Below are 24,204 nucleotides of genomic sequence, written 5' to 3'. Positions count from 1 at the left end.
CCACCATCCCCCACCTCCATCTCCCCACTAACCCCCACCTCCGTCCCACATCCACCCCACATCCATCCCCACATCCATCTCACCTCCATCCCCACCTCCACCCCCACATCCATCTCACCTCCACCCCACATCCATCCCCCATCCATCCCCACCTCCATCTCCCATCCATCCCCACCTCCATCCCCCCTCCATCCCCCATCCATACCCCACCTCCACCCCACATCCATCCCCCATCCATCCTCACCTCCATCCCCCGTCCATCCCCCCTCCATCCCCCACCTCCATCCCCCACCTCCATCCCTCCCTCCATACCCCCCACCCGCCTTCCCCAGGTGCTTCCAGGGTCTTGAGGTCCTAATGCTCAGGCATGAGGAGGTGGAGATTTTCGGTTTTGTGGAGGTTCTGAGTTTCCACCCTTGGTTTCTGACTGTCACCTTCTTCCCTTCTGATTTTAACTCACTTGGTTTCCCGTCCTCTGAAATTGGGACAGTATTTCTTCTGGGTGGTTTTATCTCTATTTTCGTATCCTTCTTTGTCCTCTGTTCCTTTGTCCCTAATTATTTTCTGAGGCAATTGTCTCTTCTGACAGCTTGATATAATAGTTTCCTTGTATCTGGTCTTTACCTTTTTGGAATCTTTCTTGTTATCTCATTTTATCTGGGATGTTTTTTCTTATTGCAGCAGGTACTCGAGCCTTGGGCGGAAGGAGCTGGTGGCTGTCGTGGGACCTGGGCAGTTGCACTCTGAGCCTCACTTTCCCCATCTAGTGAAAGGTACTTCCTCCGGAGGCCGAATTCAGAACAAAATGACCAAAGTAACTAGAGCATGAGCTCCTTGAGGGCAAGGATGGAATCTCCTCCTGCGTCCCCAGGACGTGCACGAGGCCGGGCACGACACGCAACGAACCACATTCGCCACACGCGCAGATTAAAAGGTGAACGAAACATGAAGATACGAACAGTAATGGTGTCACAGGCTGAATCGTGTCCCCCCAGAATCCATATGCTGAAGCCTGGCCCCCAGCACCTCACAACGTGACGGTATTTGGAGGTGGGGACTTCACAGAGGTGAGTAACCTAAAATGAGGCCATTAGGGCGACCCTGATGCAATCTTACAAGGACTGGGGTCCTTGTAAGAAAAGGGGATCAGGACACAGACATGCACAGAGGGAAGCCCGCATGAGGACACGGGGAGATGCCGTGCACACACCAAGGAGGGAGGCCTCGGGAAAAACCAACCCTGCCTGCACCTTGATCTCGGACTTCCGGCCTCCAGGATCATGAAAACATAGATTTCTAGTCTGTGGAACTTTGTCAAAGCAGCTCCTAGTGAACTCATGCAAATAGAAACTACTGGTTGAGTGCTTATTATATGCAAGACACAGTGAAAAGAACTTCAATCTACCGATCACTTATCTTTATAATAACCCTATGTCAGACCCATGGGAGTTAAGGAATTACTCGAGGTCCTACTGAGATACTAAAGGGAGCCAGGTTCACAGCAAAGTGTGTGAGATTCCAGGGCCCACCCACTCGTCTAGAACTCAGTATCACTGAAGGAAGGAGGGAGGGAGAGGAAGGAAAGAAGTGAAGGAAGGAGAGAGGGAGGGAGGGAAGGAGAGGGGGAGAGGCAGGGAGGGAAGGACGGAGCGAGAGAGAGAGGCAGGGAGGGAAGGAAGAGAGGAGCTAAGAGATCGTGTGCTCTAACTGTCAAAGCTTCTAAAACAACAGTGAGGACACAGAAACCAAAGTAAGGAGGACATACCTGCGCTGAGCTCTGAAAGGTGAGCTGGGCAGGAAGCATCAGGACCTCTCCGCTCCCCACTTCTCCGGCCTTAATGGAAGCTGTGTAGCTGACCGAGAAGGAGTCTCCCACTGCTCAGACAGAAAGCATGTGTGAGTCAAGAGGGGCCCTTCCGCCACACCCCAGACAAGCCCCAGGTCAAAGGAGGCCGCCACCACAGCTGACGTGGACAGCAAGGGCGCCGCTCGGCTCTCAGGTGCCAGCGATGGGGACAGTGAACTGTGCGTGCCCGCTCATAGGGTCCCTCTTCTTCCCCTGGAAGAGGATGTCAGCAGGTGCGAGGAGCCAGGGAGGGCCCTCTGCTGCCCCTGTACGGTCTTCTCCAGGGACCCCCTGCCCTCCCCAGCACTGCCCCGGACTGGGCGGGTCAGTCTTCCTGATCCGGGGTATTGCCAACTCCCACAAACTGTTTTGTTTGGAATCTAGGCAGGGATCTACTTATTCCCCAAAATCCTGTTCACACAACGAAGGAGAAGAATCTTCATCGGACTTGTGGGCCTCGGTGGACAGACCGACACGAAGCCCTACTCTGACCCCTCTGGGCAGCTGGTTCTGTGAGCACAGCAAGGGGCACCGGGAGGCAGGAACCGGCCCTGTGGGTTCATGTGGGCCCCCCTCAGCCCCATGGTCTCTAGCTGGCCCTCGATTGCTTCATTACAAAAATTGTCTGTATTTAAGGGGAATCTTCCCTGGCTCACAGTTCTCCTTAGTAAGAAGTCAAACGGAACATCCGGGCTCTCTGGAGAAGGCAGCTCTGCTCCCGGACAGGGGCCACCCTCAGACCCCAAGGTGAACCAACAGCTGGGAAAGAGAGGAACGCCAGACGAGGGTGGGGGGCAGAGGGGCTATTACCTCAGGTTTCTAGCTTTGCGGGAGGCAGCCCCGCTTCCTGGAGGGACCCTCCCATCTGATGTTGGAGATGGGTCCTGCCCACCTTAAGTCCCAACAGTGGATGCCTCCCAAACCGAAAGGACCATCTCTGTCCCAATTCTTTCTGTGACAACCACCCCGCGCCCACCAGAGCTGATATTGGCTTCTCGTCTGAACTGGGCGGTGGTGGGGCTGAGGTTGTGATACTTTCTTATTTTTTTTTAACAGCTTTGAGATAAAACTTACGTATCACCCAGTTCACCCATTTTAAGTGTGCACTTCAAGGGATTTTGTGTATTTAGAGTTCTTCGACCACACCACAGTCTGATTTCAGAACATTTCCATCACCCGAACAAGAAAGGCAGTCACTCTCCACTGCCACACCAAGGCCTAGGCAACCACTAATCTGGTTTTGGGGGGCAGGGGCAGTGGTAATAATTTGTCTTTCTGGACATCTCCTAGAAATAGAATCATATAATATGCGTTGTTTGTGTTTGATTTCTTTTACAGAGCAAACGTTTTTTGAGGTTCATCTATGTCATGCATGAATCAGTTCTTCATTCCTTCTTACCGCAAGTCATATTCCATTGTGGGGACAGACAGGATGCTCTCCCGTGTCCCCTATACCTGAAATTTTTTAGAAGTAAGGCACATGAGAAACCTCGTGTTCAACTCATTCTGCTTCCAAGACAAAAGAGCTGCACCCTTTCTGCTGCGGAAGGAACCCCAACTCCTTCCGGACAGCTACAAACCTCAGGAGGCAGGGGCTGGGGGGGGGATGGATAGAATAAAATATTGGGAAGAGGGGTGGGGAATATTAACTTAATTTGAGAATGTTGGACTTTGGACTTCAAACTTACAAGGGCAAACATGTTGATCTCAGATTTTAATTCCTTTTGGACTTGAATATATTTGGGTTCCAATTTGTGGGGAATTCTTTCCTCAGATTTTCATTTCTCCCTGAGAATTTGCAAAAAAGAGGTGGTAGCAGGTCACTGCTGGAGGATATTTGTGCAAATGAACCCAGTGTTGTCCCCTAAGGGCACTGCAGAGCTCGTGACCCACCTTGTTGACTAGCACCTTGTTGACTAACGTGGCAGGACTTGATTGAATGGATATCAGAATCAGGGAGAATTTCCAGCCTTGGGTATAGAGTACCCTTTAGGTTATTTGATAATGTAATGCTGTGAGTCAAAGCCTTCACAGGACAGAAAAACCACCTCTTCTACCCTCCAGCAGTCCCAGAGGGACACACACAGGGGCAAAAGGTGGGTGGTTTGGGGGTGCAGGCCTGTCCTGAGTCCTGACCACGGCTGATCTCCTTCCCCAGGGAACCAGTCGCAATCTGCAGATTCGTGAGAAGCCCCAGGAGTGTGGAGAACAACACAAGAGATCCTCAGGGGAAGCTCACGCTCACCACCCACCCCTGACGTTTCAGTCCGCAAGCATGGGCACCCTCCCTGAAACAGGGCGGGCTTCTCCCCACCCCTCCTCACTGGGCAGCTCACCCCAACTGATGGGAGGGACTGACCCACGGCAGTGGGCTGCTGGCTGGGGGCGCCAGCCTGCAATGGCCAGTGGGGGACAAAGCCCATCCCGCTCTGCGGGTCAGAGACTAGGGCCGCCTGATCGATCTAAGCCTGTCCTCCAGCTCTGCCTCCACCTATAACTGGGGTCAGCGTTTAACCCTCAAATGCTGTCAAGTACTTCATTTCTCAACGTGTGGAGCCCTCAAAAAAAAAAAAAAAATGTAAAGGAGAGGAGTAATGAGCACTGAGGCTATGGGACCACTAGGATTTTTATTTTAAAAATCCTCAACACCTTCATTTCATCTTTATGCAATGATAAATCCTTAGGCTCACAGACAGCGTGACAGATTCAACTAAGACGCGACCGCAGTGAAGGTCCTGTGAGCAGACCTTACCTGGTGCCGCGGCTGGTCGCCCTCATGCCCGCGCCCGGCGCCAGCCCCCGGGCCCCACAGCACGGCCCGCTGTGGATGGAGGAGACCTCATTGCCTGCGATGCCCAGAGCAGGAGGCAGAGGCTGCCACGGTGCCCTGCACCTGCTCCCCCGGGGAATGAGCAGGACACTACCTCTCCCCCGGGGCCGTCACCTGTGCTCCATATGACACACACACACACACACACACACATAATCAAAACAATCAACCAAATCACTACTGGCACGGGGAACACTTCTCAGGTCAGGCTTCCCATGAAATAACCCCCTTCTCCTTACAGTCACATCCTGGAGCAGGTATTGTCACCGTCCCCAAGTGACAGAGAGGAGGCTGATGTTCTGGGATGGGCAGCGGGCAAAGGTCAGGGTTGGTGGGGCTCAGCACCCCGCGCTGACCCGCGGCCCCGAGCGGGCGAAGTGCAGGAGGGCAGGGAAGTGAGGTGCAGGGGAGGAGAGGGGGGCCTCCCAGGCAGAGCCTGGGGCCTGAGCGAATGCCGCCAGGCAGGGGAGAGTGACAAGTGTGGTCTGTGTGGCAGGAGTGCAGATGCTGGGAGCCACTGGGGAAATGAGAGGAGAGAGACAGGCCTGCCAGACCAGAGGCTGGGAGAGCATGGGGAGGGACCCGGGCAGAGCCAGGGCACGTCGCCTCGCTCAGTCTCTGCTACCATTCTACGAGGCGCTGATAGACACACGTCACATCCCAAGTTCAGAGAAATTCAGTAATTTCCAGAGGCAACGCAGCTCCTAATTGGCGTGAGGAGTCAAATCTAGGTCCGTTTGAGACAGAGTGTGTGCTCTGCTCACTAGCTTAAGAAGGGGGGTGGGGGCTGGGATTTGTTTTTCCATCTTTGAGGGAAGGCACTGAGGATCACTTGGCTGGGACGTATCCTAATGGTTTTTATGACATTGCTTAAATCACAGCCAGCAAAGAGGTGGCTGCTTGTGGGACAACCCCATTGGTAGCTGCTGTCAAGAGGATGGGGTCAAGTAGGACTCTGAGGCCCTTTCTAGGCTCAGAGGGAAAGTGTGGCATGATTGGTGAGCAAAGTGGGCTCAGTGGAGAGGTCAGTCCTGAGCATGTGAGAGCATACACTACAGGATAAGGGTCATGGAGTGGACCATCTTTTCCTCTGTAAAGGAATAAAAGAAGTCTCACCCTCCCGAGAAAATGGGCAGTCCTGAGGTCATGGTAACAACTAATTCCAGAATTCGTTGAAACCTGTTTAATTAACCAACGACAACTCGCCTCAGGACACACACCTCCAAAGCCAACCAGCGACAGTGGCGCTCAGAAAGCCAGCCCGTCAGCGCGGAGGTACTCCAGCAAACAGGCGAGAACACGAGTGAAGGTCTCACGAGCATGCTTCCAGGGCTGGTGTCAAACCAACCCTCCCTCGACCCAACAGCCCCCAACACAAGCTCTGCCTTTCACTGAAGGATAAGAAACCTGGTCCTCTGGTGGTGGACAGACGGGGGTTCACTATAAACTCTATCTTTGGTTATGTCTGGAATTCTTCATAATAAAAATCGATATACTAATAAAAATACTAGAAATACTTATTCTTAACAACTCTTCCCCCAAATCCTACCTCTCTCTAACCTAAGTTAACAAATCCAGCTCTTTGGGTGTGGTTATTGAGTGGTGGTCTTCTCCTTCGATACCTGATAGTAAACTCCGTCGTGAGTGAACACGTCATGTGTTTAAGAACCCACCTGCCATGCATCACACACTCCATCAGCGTCCATACGTTCACTTGCCCTCCCTGACTTCATACGCGCTGCTATTACCTTGCAGAAACTTCTTTCTGAAAGCCTGGAATCCCACCGAGGTCTGGTTTCCGGTCGACCCCGTAACAGAGAGGCCAGTGATGTTGTCCAGCAGGAGCAGATCGGAGAGGTTGGTGGCCACAGGGGTCCTGGTGTTGTCCACGAGCAGTCTCACGTGAGCTGTCTGCAGTTCGCTCTGCCCGGACACCTAGGACAGGAGATGACAGGAGGGCAGCTTTGCTGGCAAGTCCCACCTCCTAACATGACCCCCCAGCTGGGCCTGTGCACGTCTGGTCCTCAGGCAGAGGGAGGGCACGACCGTCTCCCCGGGGCTGGAGAACTTATCAGGTCTGATTTCAAAAGCCCCAGGACATGTTTTGACTCACGCTTGCTAAGCTGTTGCTTGGTGACAGATTCAAAGTCACTGGGACCCTGAAATGCAGTGAAATTACTCCTCCAGGGAAACAGGAAAAATATCGAAGCAAGAGCCACAGTCAGGTTGGGGAGATGGTGGCCATCGGTGTCACCAAGAAAAGCAAACAATGGCTCCTTCTCACACTGTCATTTTGAAGGTTCAGCCCAGCCCCAGAGCCCTGCCCAGGGCGTCTGACGGCCATCTGACGTCCAGAATCGAGCAAGCCGGTCGGTCTCCATCCTCCTGGCCAGTCTCCCCCAGGCGGGCTCTGCTTGGCCATGCGTTTGAACGGCTCGGCTGCTGGAAGCTGTCCGGTGGCCCAAGCAGCTTGGCTCCCCGCCTGAGCTCAGCAACCTTGCCCTGTTCCCACTCTCGAAGTTTTTCCCACCACCCCTGCCCCGCCTTCACCCAGCCTTCCCAGAAGGGACCCAGGAGCTGGGGAAAGAGGGAAGCAATGTCTGTTCATGCAGGTACACACACACACACGCACACACATGCATGCATACAGCAGAGACATCTCCAGGAGGACGTACGAGAAACCGGCAGCACCAACTATATCCAGGAAGGGGAACGGGACAGCTGAAGGCGTGAGCTAAATCGAGGCTTGTACAGTAGAGGATTAACTCCGCAGGTGCGGACTGCCCACACCCCGCACACCCCAAAGAAAGGACTGACTCCTGACCAGCTCCTGGGAGGCTACCTGTAAAGCCCTTGGACTACCCTGCCTGAGAAGAGCATCTTTATACCTGGGGCCTGGGCCACAGCAGGCCGTGTGTTCTAACAGTGTGATTGGAGGGGGGGCCCTTGAGCCGAGCTGTGTCAAGGTGACCTCTGGAGCGGCTGGAGACCAGTTACTGAGGTCAGCCACGTGGGCACTGCATGTCTCCATGAGGGACCCGCATTAAAATCCCTGGACATTGAGGCTCGGGTGTGTGTCTCTGGTGGACAATACTTGGTACATGACGTCACACGTCACTGCTTTGGAAAAAGGAATGCCGGCCGTAGGACTCCACCAGGGAAGGATAGTGGGAAGCTTGCGCCTGGTCTCACAACTCCTTCCTATGTGCCTTTTACTTTGCTGACTTGAATCTGCACGCTTCTGCTATAATAAATCATAACTATGAGTCTAACGGCTTCCTGAGTCATGCGAGTCCTTCTGGGGAATCATGGAGCCCAAGGGAGGGTGGTCCTGAGGATCCCCAACACAACAACAATGTGAAACGCCATCTCCCAGGATTAGTAAGGATCCGAGACTTTAAAAACACTGAATAAAATTTTTACACTGTCAAGCACCATATCAATGTTGAAAGAAAATACATCATTCTTTCTTTCCCATTCTAAATGACCACAGTGCATTTTCACAAACAGGAGTTTAACTGTTACCAAAACTCTTGTCCTGGTGCCATGATACAGAACAGAAAATCTCCTGTACCTCACTTCATCCCTCACATGTCCAGACACAGGTGGACAGCCCTGTGACTTGCCAGTCCTTAAATATATAACTCTACCCAGACATGATTTGGTCAAAATCCAACTATTTTCTCTTCCACTATAAGCCACCTATGAATACCTACCATGGCACATTTCTGAAAAATCACTCCGTCCTCAGCATTTTTTGGAACATCTCTTGAGATGTCTCCAAACTACAATAAAATATAGAAATGATTAGAAAATGAAAAACACTTCATACTATGCACGTTTAATAAAAGTACAAGATGTAAAAAAAAAAAATTAAAAATAAATAAATACACGTACAAGATGACCTTTTAAAGAAAGGATAGAGATTTACTTCTGTTATCTAATAACTGCCTTAAATAATCTTGAAGATTTTTTTTAAGAAAGTATTTAAAGGATTGGAACTTAAGCCCATGAGGAAGGAAGAATGTGGGCGTGTGGTCACCCAGAGCTCTCTTTTGTCCGGGGGGCTCACGTAAACAACACCCCGTCACAGGAACACAGCACACTGGGGCTGACACTTGGACAAGAGGAATGCGTGTGCGTGTTTATAAAACCGGCAGTGAATGGGGCCAGTTAAAGCAGAACCTGCAGCCCACTGCTCGGATTCACACCTCCTACTCATCTTCAATACCAGATGCTTCCGTACAGAAGGAATAAGCTTTTCTAAAGAACCAAAGCCTATGGCATCTTATACACAGTGGGCCCAAAACTGGTTTCTTTCCAACTTCTGCTAATTCTGTTAAAGGACCAAAGGTGTGACTTACCAGGCGGTGTGTTATAGGAGACTCTCTCTTAAACAAAGTCTTCTTGGGCCACGAGGGAGTAAAAGCAAGCATGGACTGAGTCCTTGGCCCACTAGAGGGTGCAAAAGTTGGGAGGGGATGGAAGACTTCACTTTTCCTGCTGAATTTCCTTCCAAATGGTGCTCCCACTGCAAAACAGCAATGCACGTGCATGACAGAATGTAGGAAGGCAGTCAGACACGGGGGGTAAACTCAGGAGGTGGACCACATATATGAGGAAGGCCCCTGAAGATGTCTGCTGAAAATGAGTAAGTGAATGAATAAATGAATGAATGACCTATCATCTCTTTGCCAGGAAAATGAGATGTGCTCACTTTGGGGGGCACGGGCTATGGAGCCTAAAGAGAGTGCTTCTCAAAGTGTGCGCCATTCATCGTGGGTGTGGGCTAAAATGCACATTCCTGGGCCCCCTCCCAGATCTACTGAATCAGACCACCAGGCGAGTGAGATGCCTGGGTGATTCCTACACACATGGCATCAGACAGCCCTGGGTTCAAATCCTGACTCTGTCATTTACCAGCTGGGTCCTTGGGTAAGTATCTAACTTCCCTGTGCCTCAGTTTCCCTAACTCTGCCGTGGACAGAGAGTAAGTCTCCCCCCACTGGGTCCTTCTGATGACCTGTCAAGCAGAAGGTGAGTACCCCTGACTGCTATTGTGAGGAGGATGGGCCCACAGCCAAACCTGGTGTCTGCAAAGCCACCCAATGTGAAACGGCTCCCTCCAGAATTTGCTCTACGTCAACATATGTTGAAAATGCATGAGCGCCAGGGGTAACACAGAAACGTCAGTTAGAAGGGACTGGCAGGGCTGTCAGGAGTGGGTGCTGATGGGCTGTGTGGCCCCAGACACTCAGAGCCTCAGTTTCCCTCACTTGGGAATGCAGCTAAAATATCCCTGAGATGGGGCTGCCTAAGGAGCAAACGAGATGCCGGGCTGAACGTGAACACCCTGAGGCGTTTTATCAAAGCTCGAAGCCAGAAACCCAAATGTCTGAAACAACTTGGATTGTTGGGTCGGGTGTTTTTCAACATTTACCTTCTACCCAGATGCAAACTGGAAATTGAATAAGAATGACTATTTTTCAGTCGTTCTTATGGTGTTATTGATAGCAAGATCTTCAGAAGTGCTTGTGAAAACTTTTATAATTTCAGAATCCACGTAGGAAGAAATAAAAACTTGAAAAAAAGAAAAAAGACATAGAACTGGATCCTGGATCACATTACAATCTTTTTCCTGGATAGTGTCTGCGGTTGAGTTGGGTCAAGGTCATGATGTTGGAACGGGGATAAAGGTGAGCGCTGGGGACTCACCATGGAAGCAAGTGGGCACGTTCCCAGGCCAGCTGCTGACTCAGTCAGGAGTGTCTGAGTAAATCCCACGGGTGCCAGGGAGAAGGGACGCCCATCTCTGACCCTCGCCCGGCCCCTCAGGCTAAGGGACACATGCTTTCTCGGCAGATTTGCTGGACATAAACCCATAAGGCCACACTGGGCTTTATCTCTGGTGCACCTGTTTATGCCCCCTGGCCCTCAGAAGGCCCAGCCACAGGCTCTCATGAACTTGAATGAGGGCAGGTGTTGACAGACAGTATAGAAGAAATTCATGCTATGAAGTAACTACCGCCACCCCGCAGGTCATCGGTCAGTGGCCTCCCCATTCCTGCCACCAGCACGTGGGCCTGTTTGTGCCATCTGTGCAGTGCTTTGCCTACACCCTCACTCTCCTGCTCTGGCTGCCACATGCCTGGAAGCCTCTCCTTCCATCCCCTGGCCCTGCTAAGGTGTCAGTTCTCAGGACACTGCTGAGGAGCCCCTCCTCCAGGGAGCCCTCCCTGAAGCTCCTCCTAGTGGCCTTACCGCTCTGTCTCCTGCTCTTAATGCAATCACAGAGTAGTACATGGGGCTCCCTTTCACCAACGAGTTTGCCTAATTGATGAATAAAAGGTCTCTACGAATGCAGTAATATCACCTCAACCTATTTTACTCAAGAGAAAACACTGGATTTTGTAAAATGTAAAGTCTGCAGAGAGTAACAAAGGACATAGGAAATACTTTTTAACTCCCCAAGTAAGTGAGATCTGTTTATTCCTGGTATAAAACAGGATTCTCGAGGAAGGTGTATTTACAATCTGTGCCGAGGGGACTCTGGGTGGAAAGATGGTTTTGTCACCGAAGCTCCTCTCTACTCAGTAAGAGTCCTGCTCAGTCTATGCACACGAGGGGGGCCAACCTGGACCCCAGCCCATCCTGGTCCCCAGGAAGCAGAATGAAGCACAGAACCCAGAATACTCTACCCCCAGCCCCAGGGACGGGCTCGGGGACGGGCACCGGCCTCAGGCTGAGCCCACTGGTCTTCCCCGGAACTCTTGCCAAGCTACGGGGAAGTCTTCCGCTGCCTAAGTATCAGCTGTACGGTTCCCAAAAGGCTCCCAGGAATGAGGGAACCAGAGGAAAGCAGGGCTGAGATGGAAAGAGAAAGGCATAACCTTGGGATGCCGAGCCCCTGGGCCAGCAGCGGCCAGGCCTGCCTGGCTCAGTTATAAGACCATCAGGTTCTGCTTTTCTTAGGTGAGTTCCAGCTCAGTTTCTGTCACCTGGTGTGGTGGGCTGAAATTTACCCGTCCAGGGAAGCGGTAAATATGCCACCTTGTATATAACAGGGACTTCCCAAATGCGATTAAATGAAGGATGCTGATTTGAGGAAATTGCCTGGATTATCTGAGTGGGGCAGAAATGTAATCCCAAGTGTCCTTCTAAGAAGGAGGCAAGGGAGTGCTGACAGGCAGAAGAGAGGAAGGCCACGTGCCCCCGGAGGCAAGATGCTGGCTCTGAGCTGGAGCAAGGGGCCGGGACCCAAGGCAGGCAAGGAGCACAGCTGGGGATGCTGGAGAAGAGAAGCAAAGGTTCTCCCCGGAACCCCGGAGGGAGTGCGGCCGTGTCCACACCTCGACTTCAGTCCGGCTACGCTGATTCCCAGCCTGCCCTCCAGAACACTAAGAGAATAAATCTGTGTTGCTTTAAGCCACGACGTCTGTGGTGATTTGTGAAAGCAGCCTCAGGAAACCCACACACCTGCTCATACGCACATTCTATATCCTATTCATCAGACTCCTTCAGGGGGGAATGTGGACGGGCCGCCTTACCCTGACTCCTGTTCCGACCACAAAAGCTCCAGCCAGCTCCTGGAGGGGGCCACACACTGCCCCCTGCTCCGCAGGTCAGGGGGTAACGTACCGCATTTGCCCATGGTGGGCACATGAGCAGAGCATGAGGGAGATGGAGGCAGGGGGGCTCGGACCTCAGGGTCCGATTCTCTGAACGAAAAATGAACCAAAAGAAAAACTTACCTTCAGTCTTAAAGCGAGAGCTTTCCACACTGGGCCAAATCAAACGGGGCAAGTCCTAAAAAATTCAAAAGGCAAAAGTCACTAATGAAGAACATGCTTGTGAGAAGTGACTGCAAGTCATTTTCATAAGTGGCTCACACAGAGATGAGTTGCACTCTTCTCCAGAAATCGGAAACAAAATTTTTCCAAGTCAGCCATCCCCACCACGAGTCCAGGATTATCTCCTCTTTCCCACAGAGGCCAGCAACTCAGTCATGACTGCATTTTAGGAAGCTGTCCCGGAAGGCAGCACTGTGGGATCAAAATTTCATGTACTCAGACCTGAGTTCGAATCCCAGCTCTGCTTCTCACTAACCCTACGACACTGGCTGAGCCTCCAGCCTCTGAGTTCCCAAGATCTTGCAAGTCCCAACCGAGTGGCTCATAAAATGCCAGATAGGGAGTCCAGAGAACTGGATTCTAGCTGGAACCATTTCCTTGCTGTGTGTCCTTGGCCAAGTCTCTCAGCCTCTCTGAGCCTCAGACCCTCATCTAAAAAGCAAAGACCTCAAAGCCTCCTCCCAGCTTGCTTCACTTTGCTCAGTGATGAAACAGGGCCCGGCCAACTCTCCCAGTCCACCTTTGTAAGTTAGTGGGCCCCAGAAAGCCCAGACCTTTCTACTAGAAAATAATAATAATAATAATAATAATAATAATAATAATAATAATAAGGGGCGCCTGGGTGGCTTAGTCGTTAAGCGTCTGCCTTTGGCTCAGGTCATGATCTCAGGGTCCTGATCGAGCCCCGCATCGGGCTCCCTGCTCAGCAGGAGGCCTGCTTCTCCCTCTCCCACTCCCCCTGCTTGCGTTCCCTCTCTCGCTGTGTCTCTGCCAAATAATAAATAAATAAATCTTTAAAAAAAAATAATGATGATGATAAAGCTGTCCTGGCTGGAGCCCTCAAAATGGGCTGGGTCCCATGCTGTGCACTCTAGCACACAGTCTTCATAATAAGCCAGGGAAATGTCATTCTCCCTTTACAGCAAAATCCCCATACACGGGTAACGAGATATCTCCCTGCAGGTCCCACAGGGGAGAAGAGACTAGCTTTGAATGCACAGAGCCCAGCTCTGGATGTGCTGGTTTGTACATAATGGAGGCAGAAAGGGTGTGCACAAGCAGTGAAGACCATGACCGCTGAGTGGGACACTCAGGCCCAGCTTGGGGCCCAGCCCAAGGGCTAGTTCCTATGGCTGCCGTTGGGACAGCGCTCATGTGGGGAGGACACTGTGGGGTCGAGAGAGACCGCGTGGCCGCTGTCTTTGCCCACCTGGAAGGCTTTCTCCGTATCTCTGCTTGTGGTCACACAAGCCCGACCCCTTGGCCACTGAGGGCCATGTGTTTCAGACCCAGTGCGTGGAGACCCCCAGACCCCCGGACATCCCAGGCTGAAGCGGCTCTCCTGGGATGACATAAGCCAGCTTCCCAGCTGCACGGAGGAGGCCCAGGTGAGGAAACAGAGAAGGTAGACAATAAGCCAGACCCAGCCAGCCTGGCACAAGACCTACCCCAGAGCTCTTCCTGCCTTCCCCCACGGTGACCTCACAGTACTCCAATGCACCAATGAAATCCCCTCTTCCCTTGACCCCCACAGACACACTTGCCCAAGGGTCCCCTCTCTCTCCCTGCCCCCATGTGGCCCCTGTCCGGTGTGCCTCCCTCCTCCAGGACCTGTGGGTACAAGCAGCCTCTTCCTCCTTCCCGTGCCTCCCCATAGTGCTCCTCCTATTTCACGTCCACACCTGACTCATCATCGGAAAAACCCATTTTAAGAAGCACAACACACAGGGGCACATCCAAAGGGGCTGACGGTAGGATCACAACGAGGTATCAGTACACGCACGTCCAGAGCGGCAACATTCACAATAGCCAAAATGTGGAAGCAGCTCCCGTGCCCATGGCCAGATCCATGGAGAAGCCAAACAGGGTCCATCCAGAGGAAGGGATGTTATTCAGCCTTAAAGGAAGGACATTCTGACACCTGCTACCACATGAACGAACTTGGACGACATCATGCTCAGTGAAAGAAGCTGGCCATGAAAAGACAAATGCTGTAGGATTCCACTTCTGGGAGGTCCCTGGAGTCATCAGATCCACACAGACAGAAGGAAGGGTGGTGGGCACCGGGGGCTGGAGGAGGGAGGCCAGGGGAGTGAGTGTTTCACGGAGAGAGTTCCAGCTTTGCCGAGATGCAGAGTTCTGGAGGTGGATGGTGGTGATGGCTTAATGCCCCTGAACTCTACACTCAACGATGGTTAAAATGGTAAATTTTAGGTTATGTGTATTTCATCGCAATTACAAATATGAATAAATGGAACAGATAAACAAAGCAGATCTATGTTGACCTAGTAAAAACGTTAAAATTCGAGTGAAATCACTAGGTTGCAAAACTATATCATCCCATTTAATAAAAACAGATTTTTACACTTCAAATGTATGATTATGTATCTCATAATTGTGTTTACATATTCAATTATATATTTATTTATATACAGTAATTTTTATTTGTACACGTATTTACCTATTTACCTACATGTATTTATTTCTATGTTTAACATATATAAAGTATATGTAGATATTTAATAATATAGTTCATATTAATCACACACTTAATGAACAATTATATGTTTAACAGTACACGACATAATATACCATGACCACGTATTACGTTGAAAAGTCTAGAAAGAGGTTCTGAAGTGTCAGCCTCGGTGGCCTTGGGGAGAAGAGTGGTGCCCCTGCGGGCAGGGGAGGGAAGCCCCATTCCTCCACGCCATCTGTGCCCTTTCATCTCCTACAACCAGAAGCCCATGTCCGTGCGTCACAACAAAGTGATGCAGACGAGCAATGGGAACCACGCCACGGGGCCTCTCGGCAGGCCTGTTCCTTTGGGGTCTCCCGGGGCCCTCACACCTGACGTGAGATGACCCAGAGTCTCCCTGGACAGCTCGCTGTGGCCAGCACGGCCCCTAGTCCAGAAGGTGCCTTCCACAAGGCAGAAAGAGGCACCTCTCCCTCAAGAGCCCTCCCGTGTGTCAGATGCTGTCGGGATACACTGGTGTGGACGGAGTCAGTCTTTGCTGCCATCTGGCAGGAGAAAAGTCTCGTGCTAACAGCACAGATCGGGGCTGTGACCTCCTGCTTGCAAGCGCAGTACGGAAACGGGGAAAGGGGCATTTCCCGGCGGAGAAGCCCGGCCACCGAGACCCCAGCCAGGAGGCCACGGTTGACGCCCACGGCGATAAACCATATCCACAGGATGCGCCCAGGCAAACCCCAGGAGACAGCCCCTATACAACACATCTATACAACCCCGGCCCCCTGGAACTTTCCACTCATTCTCTCGACCAGCATTGGCTGCATGGCAGGCCTGCACCGGGCACTGCAAGGTGAGCAAAGCAGACCTGGCCCCTGACTTGGCCAAGGGATGATGGTCTCCTTACCGACAGACATTTCCATCCGAGAGGAAGGGGCAGGTTCCAAGGGAACAAACAACCCACGAAGGCCTTCGGGAGCCCCAGGTGCCAGAGGCCCCTTGCTGTGCTCCCAGAGGTCTCACTGGTTTCTGGGTATCACCAGCCTGGGGGGTGCCTCTCTGGGGGCTCCTTGGCCACACGGAGCAGCCTGCTCTCACAGAGACCATGCTCAGGTGGCAGCTGACAGCCCCTTTCAACGCCCGCCTTCCCCTCCCTGGTTATCCCTCTCTCCAAAATGGCAGCCCCTGACAAGGTCACCATGACCTCTACCAGGCCCTGTCCAATGGCCCATTCTCCACCCTCACTGCACACAACTTAGTACAGCGTCCCAGACGTGAGTGCATTAGCATCCCACTGCTGCTGACAATCACCAGGACCTTAACAGCTTAAAGCAATGCACATTTATTACTTTACAGTTCCAGAGGCCAGAAGTCTGACATGAGTCTCAATGGGCTAAAATCAAAGTGGGGGCAGGATTTGCAACAACGTGGATGGAACTGGAGGGTGTTATGCTGGGTGAAATAAGTCAATCAGAGAAAGACGTGTATCATATGACCTCACTGATATGAGGAATTCTTAATCTCAGGAAACAAACTGAGGGTTGCTGGAGTGGTGGGGGGTGGGAGGGAGGGGGTGGCTGGGTGATAGACACTGGGGAGGGTATGTGCTATGGTGAGCGCTGTGAATTGTGTAGGACTGTTGAATCACAGACCTGTACCTCTGAAACAATACATTATATGTTAAAAAAAAAAAGAAGAAGAAGAAGAAGAAGATAGCAGGAGGGGAAGAATGAAGGGGGGGAAATCGGAGGGGGAGATGAACCATGAGAGACGATGGACTCTGAAAAACAAACTGAGGGTTCTAGAGGGGAGGAGGGTGGGAGGATGGGTTAGCCTGGTGATGGGTATTAAAGAGGGCACGTTCTGCATGGAGCACTGGGTGTTATACGCAAATAATGAATCATGGAACACTACATCAAAAACTAATGATGTAACGTATGGTGATTAACATAATAATAAAAAAATAAAATAAAGAAAGAACAGAGTACAGGGAAAAAAAAAACAAAGTGGGGGCAGGGCTGCATATTTTTTTTTCTGGAAGCTCTAGGGGAGAACCCATGTCTTGGCCTTCTCCAGCTTCCAGAGGCCACCCACGTGCCTTAGCTCAGGGCCCCTTCCCACATTTTCAAGGTCAGCAACAGGCTGTCCTCACACTTCCACTCTGACTCTCTCTTCCGCCCCCTCTTCCATGTTCTGGGACCCTTTGTGATTACATCCGGACCACCCAGATAGTCCACGATGACTTTTTTCTTTTAAGGTCAGCTGATTAGCAACCTGAATTCCACCTGCAATGTTAATTCCCCTTTGCCAGGTAACCTAACATATTCACTCATTCCAGGGATCAGGACGAGGATGTCTTTGGGGGGCATTAGTCTGCCTCCACTGACCCCTCTCTCCCTAAAATGCTGTCCTCCCCTGACCTCTGGGTCACAGTCTTGGTTCCCTTCCTGTCCCACCAGCCACCCCTTCTCATCTCCTTTGTTGGATCTGTCCAAGGGCTCTGGGCTTGGTCCAGGCCTCTGCCCTCAGACCTCCTTCTTCCCAATCCATACTTCCTCCCAAGGTGAACGCAGCCATTTCTTTTTTTTCTTTTTTTTTTTTAATTTTATTGTATTATGTTATGTTAATCCCCATACGTTACATCGTTAGTTTTTGATGTAGTGCTCCATGATTCATTGTTTGTGCATAACGCCCAGTGCTCCATGCAGAACGTGCCCTCCTCAATACCCATCACCGGGCTAACCCATCCCCCCGCCCCCCTCCCCTCTAGAACCCCTCAGTTTGTTTCTCAGAGTTCGGCCATTTCTACGCTGACTGCTACCCGGTGTAGTCCAGCTCCCGTAGCTCCAGCTCTGATCCCTTGCCCAAGTCTAGACTTGTCCATCCAATGCTCTGCTGTACATGGCCATGTGGTCAAACTCAGCAAGACCAGAGCAGAATCCCCGATGGCCCCACGAGGCTTCAGCGTATTAGCCAACGGGTATCTCTATTCTTCCACTCGCTCGGCCCAAAGTCCTTGGCTTCACCCTTGACTCCTCTCTTTCTCTCTCTCAATCCACAGCCGATCCCAGCAAGTCCCACTGGCTCCACCTTCAAAATACAGCAGAAACCCTACAGCTAGCAGCCCACCGTTCACACCCTGGTCCAGTACTCCTCTGTCTTGGCCTGGTCTCCTACCCGCCCCCTCTCTTGCTGCCACTTCTGCCCTTGGTTCTCTATCCTCACCCCTGCTACGGAGGTGCTTTAAAAAGATGAGCCACGGTGTATCACTTCAGAGCTCAAAACCCACATGGCTTCCACCTTACTCAGAATAACAGCTGGGATCCTGAGCATAAGTCACGGGGCCTTTCCTGATCTGGCCCCTCCTCACCCCCTTGGCCTCACCTCCTCGACCCCCTCCCTCGCTCCGGCGGCCCCCGGGCCTCCTTGCTGGTCCTGGACCACACCAAGCACACCCCGCCTCTGGCCTCACTATCATGGCACTCCAGAAAACTCTTCAGCTGGACATTCCACTCAGGGCTCGGCTCACCTGTTGCCTCCTCCAAGCACCCTCCCTGACCACGCGACCAGACGGCGCTCACCACCATCTCCCCCAGTCCACTCTGTCCACTGTACTTCTCTCCGCAGCCCAAACCACCGCCAGCTATGGCACAGATTGGCGCCACTGTTTACTTCCTTCTTCTGCCCCAAGAAGGCAGATTTCTTAGGAGGAGAGACTGCCTTGCTCTCTGATATCCCAGCACCGAGAACGGAGCCTGGCACCTAGAAAGCCGTGCCTGAACGCCGGAAGTGAATGGCAGACTCAGAGCCTCTTGTCCCCTCAACCCTTCACGGCCTCTTCTCTCCTTCCAGCAAACTCCCAACAGAAGTTTCCGCCATGGCGAGAATGTTCCATAGTCTGGGCTGCCCGCACATCAGCCTCTGACACACACGGCCATGGAGCACCTGAAATGTCTAAATTTAAATAAACACAGGGGGCTAGCAGCTCGTGCATTGACAGAGCATCTCGGGTCACGCGGGAAATGGTTGTAACTGCCTCTCAGTTTACCCTCTGCAATAAGTGACAGACGATACGTTTACACTAACCATGTACCTTCAGGTTTTCAAAGCACTTTCTGGTAGAGCCTGGGGACAAGTGTCCACCTGGATGTTCCAGCACTGGTTTCTCAGAGAGGAAAGCAAGCGCAAAGCAGGCCAGGTGAGTGGGTCTGAACACGGGGGCCTGCGCGAGAGCCTAGGACAGGCCGGGGCGGGGTGGGGGTGGCTCTCTGGGCCGGGTTTTCTCCTCTGCAAAATGAGCCAGACACATCCCACCTCATGGGACAGGAGCAAGTGAAAGGACCCTGTGAAAACATTCTGTCATGGGACTTTTTTAAAGCTCAGTACATTGACACAGTGTTGTTACTCAGTCTTCTCTAGTGAAAATCTAATAACAGAAAATGAATAGAATCTCCTTTAAAGATTTACAGATTAAAACTCTGTAGCAAGGGTAGCAAGCGCCTTGGGGCCTGCAGGTACAGAACCCAACAGGACCAGGGGAGCCAGCCCCTGGGGCAGGGCAGGGAGGACCCCCAAGGCAGTGAGGGGAGAGGCCACTGAACAGGGCAGTCCTGGGAACAGGACCCTAGCTGCCAGGAGTCGATGAGAGGGGGTGAGGGCTGGGGAGGGAAGTGGTCATAGGTACACCAAGGACAGATCACCCATCCCGGACATCAGCCGTTGGGGGAAATAGGTGGGGGAGAGCACAAATTAGGGGGTGGAGGAGACTCAGATGAAACAGTCACCAAAGACCAGAGGCTAAGTGGTGGGCACTGAATCTGGGGGCTGGGGCGGGGGTTGCAGACATCTCAGCGGACTCGGAGGAAAAGGCAGGAGAACTGGTGGCCAGCTTTGGAGGAAGGGGCAAGGGGAATCTAGGGAGACAGCCAGGACTCTGCACCTTCCCAAATCTGGGCCCACAGAGGGAGGGGTGGATGGGAAGTGGAAAAATTTAGCAACCAAGAGAGTGCAGTCAGGAAAACGCCAGCCAGTAATCCCAACTGTTCTTCTCTCTCTCTCTTTTTTTTTTTATCCTTCCTTTTTTATTATGAAATGTTTCATACATACAAAAGATGGCATATAATGTATATGTAAATTATAACAAATAATAATAAAGCCAACATCTGGATACCTATCACCCAGGTGAAGAAGTAAAATATTACCAATATATCTTCAGACTTCCTCCCAATAGCATTCCCCTTTTTTCTCAACAGACATAATCAGTATTGTGAATGTGCTGATTTTTTTTTTTAAAGCATTTAGAAAGCACGTACATGCATTTATTTGCAAAGATGTCAAACCGGGAATTAAGAGTACACTGGCACTTGGGAAACTGAGATTAGAATCTCCACCAGCTGTAGGCACGATTATCAATAGAGTGTCCTGTTAAGTGCAGAGAACTTATTTTAAATAGCATAAAAGCAAAGTGGGTTATAAATGATTACGGAAATAGGGGTATCTTAGTCATTACTGAAGTGACCAAGATTCACCAGTGGATAACTATAACTTTTAAGGGTAATAAAGAATATATAACTTAGGAACTGCTCATTTTTTCATATTACTGAGATTTCTTCTCACAACCGCTACACTCGGGGCGTGCTCAGCTCTGCAAACGCGGTGCCTAGGCCCACGCGCCTACCTCTCGCCCCCACCCCTCGCACCCACCCGCGGGGTAGACGCTGCAAAGGCTTACAGACCAGGAATCCGAGGCACAAGAAGTGAAGCGCCTGGCCTAGGTCACTGGGCTTTTAGGCTTCAGGGTGAGATTCGACCCGGGCGGCTGGCAAAGTCCAAGCCCGCAGCCAGCGCGCGGGGCTTCAGCTTTCCTGGGACTTTGCGGGCCTGAGCGCCAAACACTAAAGAACACCCGAAGCATTCTACTCAGACACTGCCCTCCCTCCCTCCGATAATCTCCCCAACTCCAAGGGGCCTCCCCGCCGCCCGTGTAGACGGAGCTCAGCAGCAGGAGTCCTCCGGGAGGAGACTGGGGGCGGGCCCTCCTTACCTGCGCGGTCCGCTCGGGCCCCGCCCCGGGAGCCGCGGGGGGGTCCGGGAGGGGCTGCCCGCCGAGGGGGCGCCCGAGGAGACCCCGGCCCGCGGGGTGCCAGCCTCGGCCCCCGGGCCCAGCGGGCAGCGCCAGGGCGGCGGCCAGGAGGCTCCAGGCCAGCACCCACGTGGCGCGCCCCGCGGCGCCCGCCGAGCCCATCGCCTCCTCCGCACCCGCGACCGCAAAGTGGCGGGCGCGCCGGAGTCGCCGGAGCTTCCGGACCCCAGGCCCGCCCCGCCGCGGAGCATGCTCAGTGCGAGCCGCCCTGGAAAGTTTTCTGGAACAGACTCCGGCATCTGGGGCTGGGAGGGCGGGGAGGAGGCTGGGAGGGCGACGAGCGTGGGAGGGAGGGAGCAAGGCCGGAGCCACACTTGGGTTTGCCCGCGCCCCGCCCAGGGCCTCAGCTCCACCCGAATCAGATTCAGATCGGGTCACTACTCTGCTCCCAAAGATTTCAGGGCTTCCAAGTGCCGCTCCATTGAAGCCTACGGAGTTCTCAGCTCAGAACCACCCCCCTCCAGGAAGCCTTCCCTGACACACGCACACATCACACCGGGCTGAGCCCAGAGTCTGCTCCAGACCCACCAGCCCCTTATTAGGGAACTGAGAAGCATTTGGAAAGGCAGAGCCATGTGTGCTGGAGAGCCCAGAGGGGACAGGGCGGCACAGACGGGCTGGGAGGGAGACCGGCAGATCGGGAGCCAGAGGGAAAGGCCACGCTCACTTTCTATTGGATTTAGTTCAGCCGCATTGGGCTCCTACCGCCTGAGCCCTCGCTGTGGAGTAGCCCCTGGACCTGCCCAGGTACCCAGACAGGTAGTCAGGCCAGCCACTGTGGGACATCTCTGGGGAACCGGACAGAGGGGATTTGGTGTTTGGAGCCAGGAGGCTAGAACTCTCCATGCGGGTAGGGTTGTGCCTTGCCAGGGGAGATAGATACTGGGAGGAGGCCAGGTAGAGCAGTTTCTCTGCTTCCCCCTGCTTCCCCTGAGTCCTCAGTGACCTGCTCCTCGGGGAGAAGGCTCCTCTCCTGCAGGGGGCAGCCTATCATGCAGTCTCAGGCCAGGAAGCCTGGCACCTGTCAGTTCCTTCTACCTCCAACCCCTCCAAGGACACGCCCTCCCTAACTCAACATGGACAAGGCACTGAGGTTTGAGACTCTGAAAATTTATTAGCCAGGCTTCCCACCAGAGGTCCATTGCCCTGAGGGGTACCTGGCAGAATGCCAGGAGTGAGACAAGGCCAAACGCTAGATGCCAGCATATTGCTGGACCATCAGTTCTATTTGACATGAATCATTTAAAGGATGATTTTAATATCCAAACAACTTTATAATAAAGTAAAAGGCAAAGAACCCTACATTTTTTAAAACTAAATTCTGAATATCCAAAGAAACAGCCAGCATAAAAAGCAAGAACTTCAGGTTATTGTCCCATACACGTTACCAGAAGCCTTGGAGGTGCTTCAAAGGAAACATTTAAGCATCCCTGAGTAGCAGAGCGGGCGAGCCCTGTAGCCAGCTGGACGCAGCTGTTAGTACACCTGTCCCATCTCCTGGCTGCGAGACCTTGAATGAGCAACTTCTCTCTAGCTGTCTATGTCTTCTTCTATAAGAAGTCAGTCTGGATACTAGCTCCCATCCTGCCCACCTGGAAGGTTGATGAGGTACGGATATAAAAACTAGAAACTTGAGATGGACATCCAGATGAAGGATACAAAAGCCCCCTGCTCTGTTGCCGGGGATCCCCGTGAAACTCCTGCCCTGGCCCTCATAGGGAATTGAGCTTCAAAGATGTGCATGTGTGTGTGTTCACTGCTGTATCCCCAGGACCCAGGACAAGAAAGAGCTAGCATCTAGTAGCTGCTCAGTAAATGTTTGCTAGAGGAAAGAACAGACGCTGAACTCATCTGGTTGTTTATCTCCCCACACAGCCATGAGATCCCCAATGTCTGGGCCTTGTCTCGTTCCTTGCGGGCCTGGTGCTGGCTCCATCAGCAGGTTCTCTGTAAAGGCTGGACCCTCATTAGGTCATTTAGCCTCTCTGACCAGGAGCTTCCTCACCGGGAAGATGAGCTCCCTCTCAGAAGGCTGTTGAAAAAGTTACTGACATCATCAGGCTAAATCTTACATGCTCCTCAATAAACTTAACCGAGGAACACCCTCCCCCGTGGCTGGGAGACCCCCATCCCTTCGCGGGAAGCCAGAAAGCTCCTCTGGCTGAGCCGCGCGCCTCCCGCCAGGCATGCTCAGTGCAAGGGCAGGCCCGGGCGGGGGCGGCTCGAAGTTTCGGGCGACGACCCAGGCTCCTCCCTCCGGCGGGGCCGCGCCGGGAAGGGGGACCCGAGTAGGAGGAAGGAGAGCGCGCGGGCCGGAGGAGTCGCGGAGCGCGCCGCGCCCCTGCCCGCCCGGGCCGCGAGTCCGCTGTCGCCGAGCTGGCGGGGACGGGGCCCCGGGCGGCGGGCCGGGGCTGCGGGCGGCGGCGGGGGCGATGCGGCCGGCCCGCCGCCTGAGCGCCCCCGATGGCCCGCGACGCGGCGGCCTGCGAGAGCGACGCGCGGCTGCCGCTGGGCCGGGACGCGGTGCGGCCGGCGCCCGGGCTGCTGGCCCCCGCCGTGCTGCTGGGCACCGCGCTCGGCCTCAGCCTCGGCCTCTGGCTCGGCTGCCGCGCCGCCCGGCCGCGCCCGCGGCATCAGGTGGGTCGGCGGGGCGGGGGGCCGGGTGAGGGGCGCGCGCGCGGGCCTCCTGCGCCCGGTCGGCGCTCGAGCGAGATCGCGGGCGTCGCGAGCACCGGGTCTTGCCCGGTCTTCCCCTCCAGCCCAGGAGCGGGCTGGAGACCGAGTCCAGAGGGGGGCGGTGGAGTGACAGGAGCGTACCGGCCTGGGGGCCTCCAGAAGTGGTGGCTCTGTCCGACTCCGCTGTGCGACCACTGACAGCCGCTAAAGCCCACCGAGGCCTCAGTCTTCTCATCTGGAGCCCCAAGGGTCTGGACTCGCCGCTGGCCGAGAGGCCCGGCTGAGCGCGGTGGACAGGAGGGCTGCGATCCCCACCCCTGGCCGGGTGGGTTACCTAACTAGCCTCTCCAGTCCCAGCTGCCACCCTGGCGTGCATTCGTGCATTCC

General features: G+C 53.3%; 2 protein-coding genes across 4 annotated transcripts in view; one reads left to right on the top strand and one right to left on the bottom strand.

The window, feature by feature from the left end:
- Positions 1-21,243, bottom strand: part of EVC2 (EvC ciliary complex subunit 2) — a 125,923-nt gene extending 104,680 nt beyond the window's left edge. The window contains exons 1-6 of the mRNA XM_032399086.1: positions 21,043-21,243; positions 12,428-12,482; positions 9,041-9,207; positions 8,393-8,461; positions 6,425-6,611; positions 1,766-1,875 (exon numbers count right to left, since the gene is read on the bottom strand). Of these exons, the coding sequence (XP_032254977.1) occupies positions 1,766-1,875; positions 6,425-6,611; positions 8,393-8,461; positions 9,041-9,207; positions 12,428-12,482; positions 21,043-21,243 (789 nt within the window). The remainder of the gene's footprint in view (positions 1-1,765; positions 1,876-6,424; positions 6,612-8,392; positions 8,462-9,040; positions 9,208-12,427; positions 12,483-21,042) is intronic.
- A 2,361-nt stretch (positions 21,244-23,604) lies between these two features.
- Positions 23,605-24,204, top strand: part of EVC (EvC ciliary complex subunit 1) — a 62,186-nt gene continuing 61,586 nt past the window's right edge. For all 3 annotated transcript variants that reach the window (XM_032399762.1, XM_032399758.1, XM_032399768.1), the window contains exon 1: positions 23,605-23,778. In XM_032399762.1, coding sequence (XP_032255653.1) covers positions 23,605-23,778 — 174 coding nt within the window. The remainder of the gene's footprint in view (positions 23,779-24,204) is intronic.

This window comes from Phoca vitulina, unplaced genomic scaffold (genome assembly GCF_004348235.1).
Source record: "Phoca vitulina isolate PV1807 unplaced genomic scaffold, GSC_HSeal_1.0 scaffold3, whole genome shotgun sequence".
NCBI lineage: Eukaryota > Metazoa > Chordata > Mammalia > Carnivora > Phocidae > Phoca > Phoca vitulina.
The sequence above is the reverse complement of the archived record's forward strand: the minus strand, read 5'-3'. Positions and strand labels throughout refer to the sequence as shown.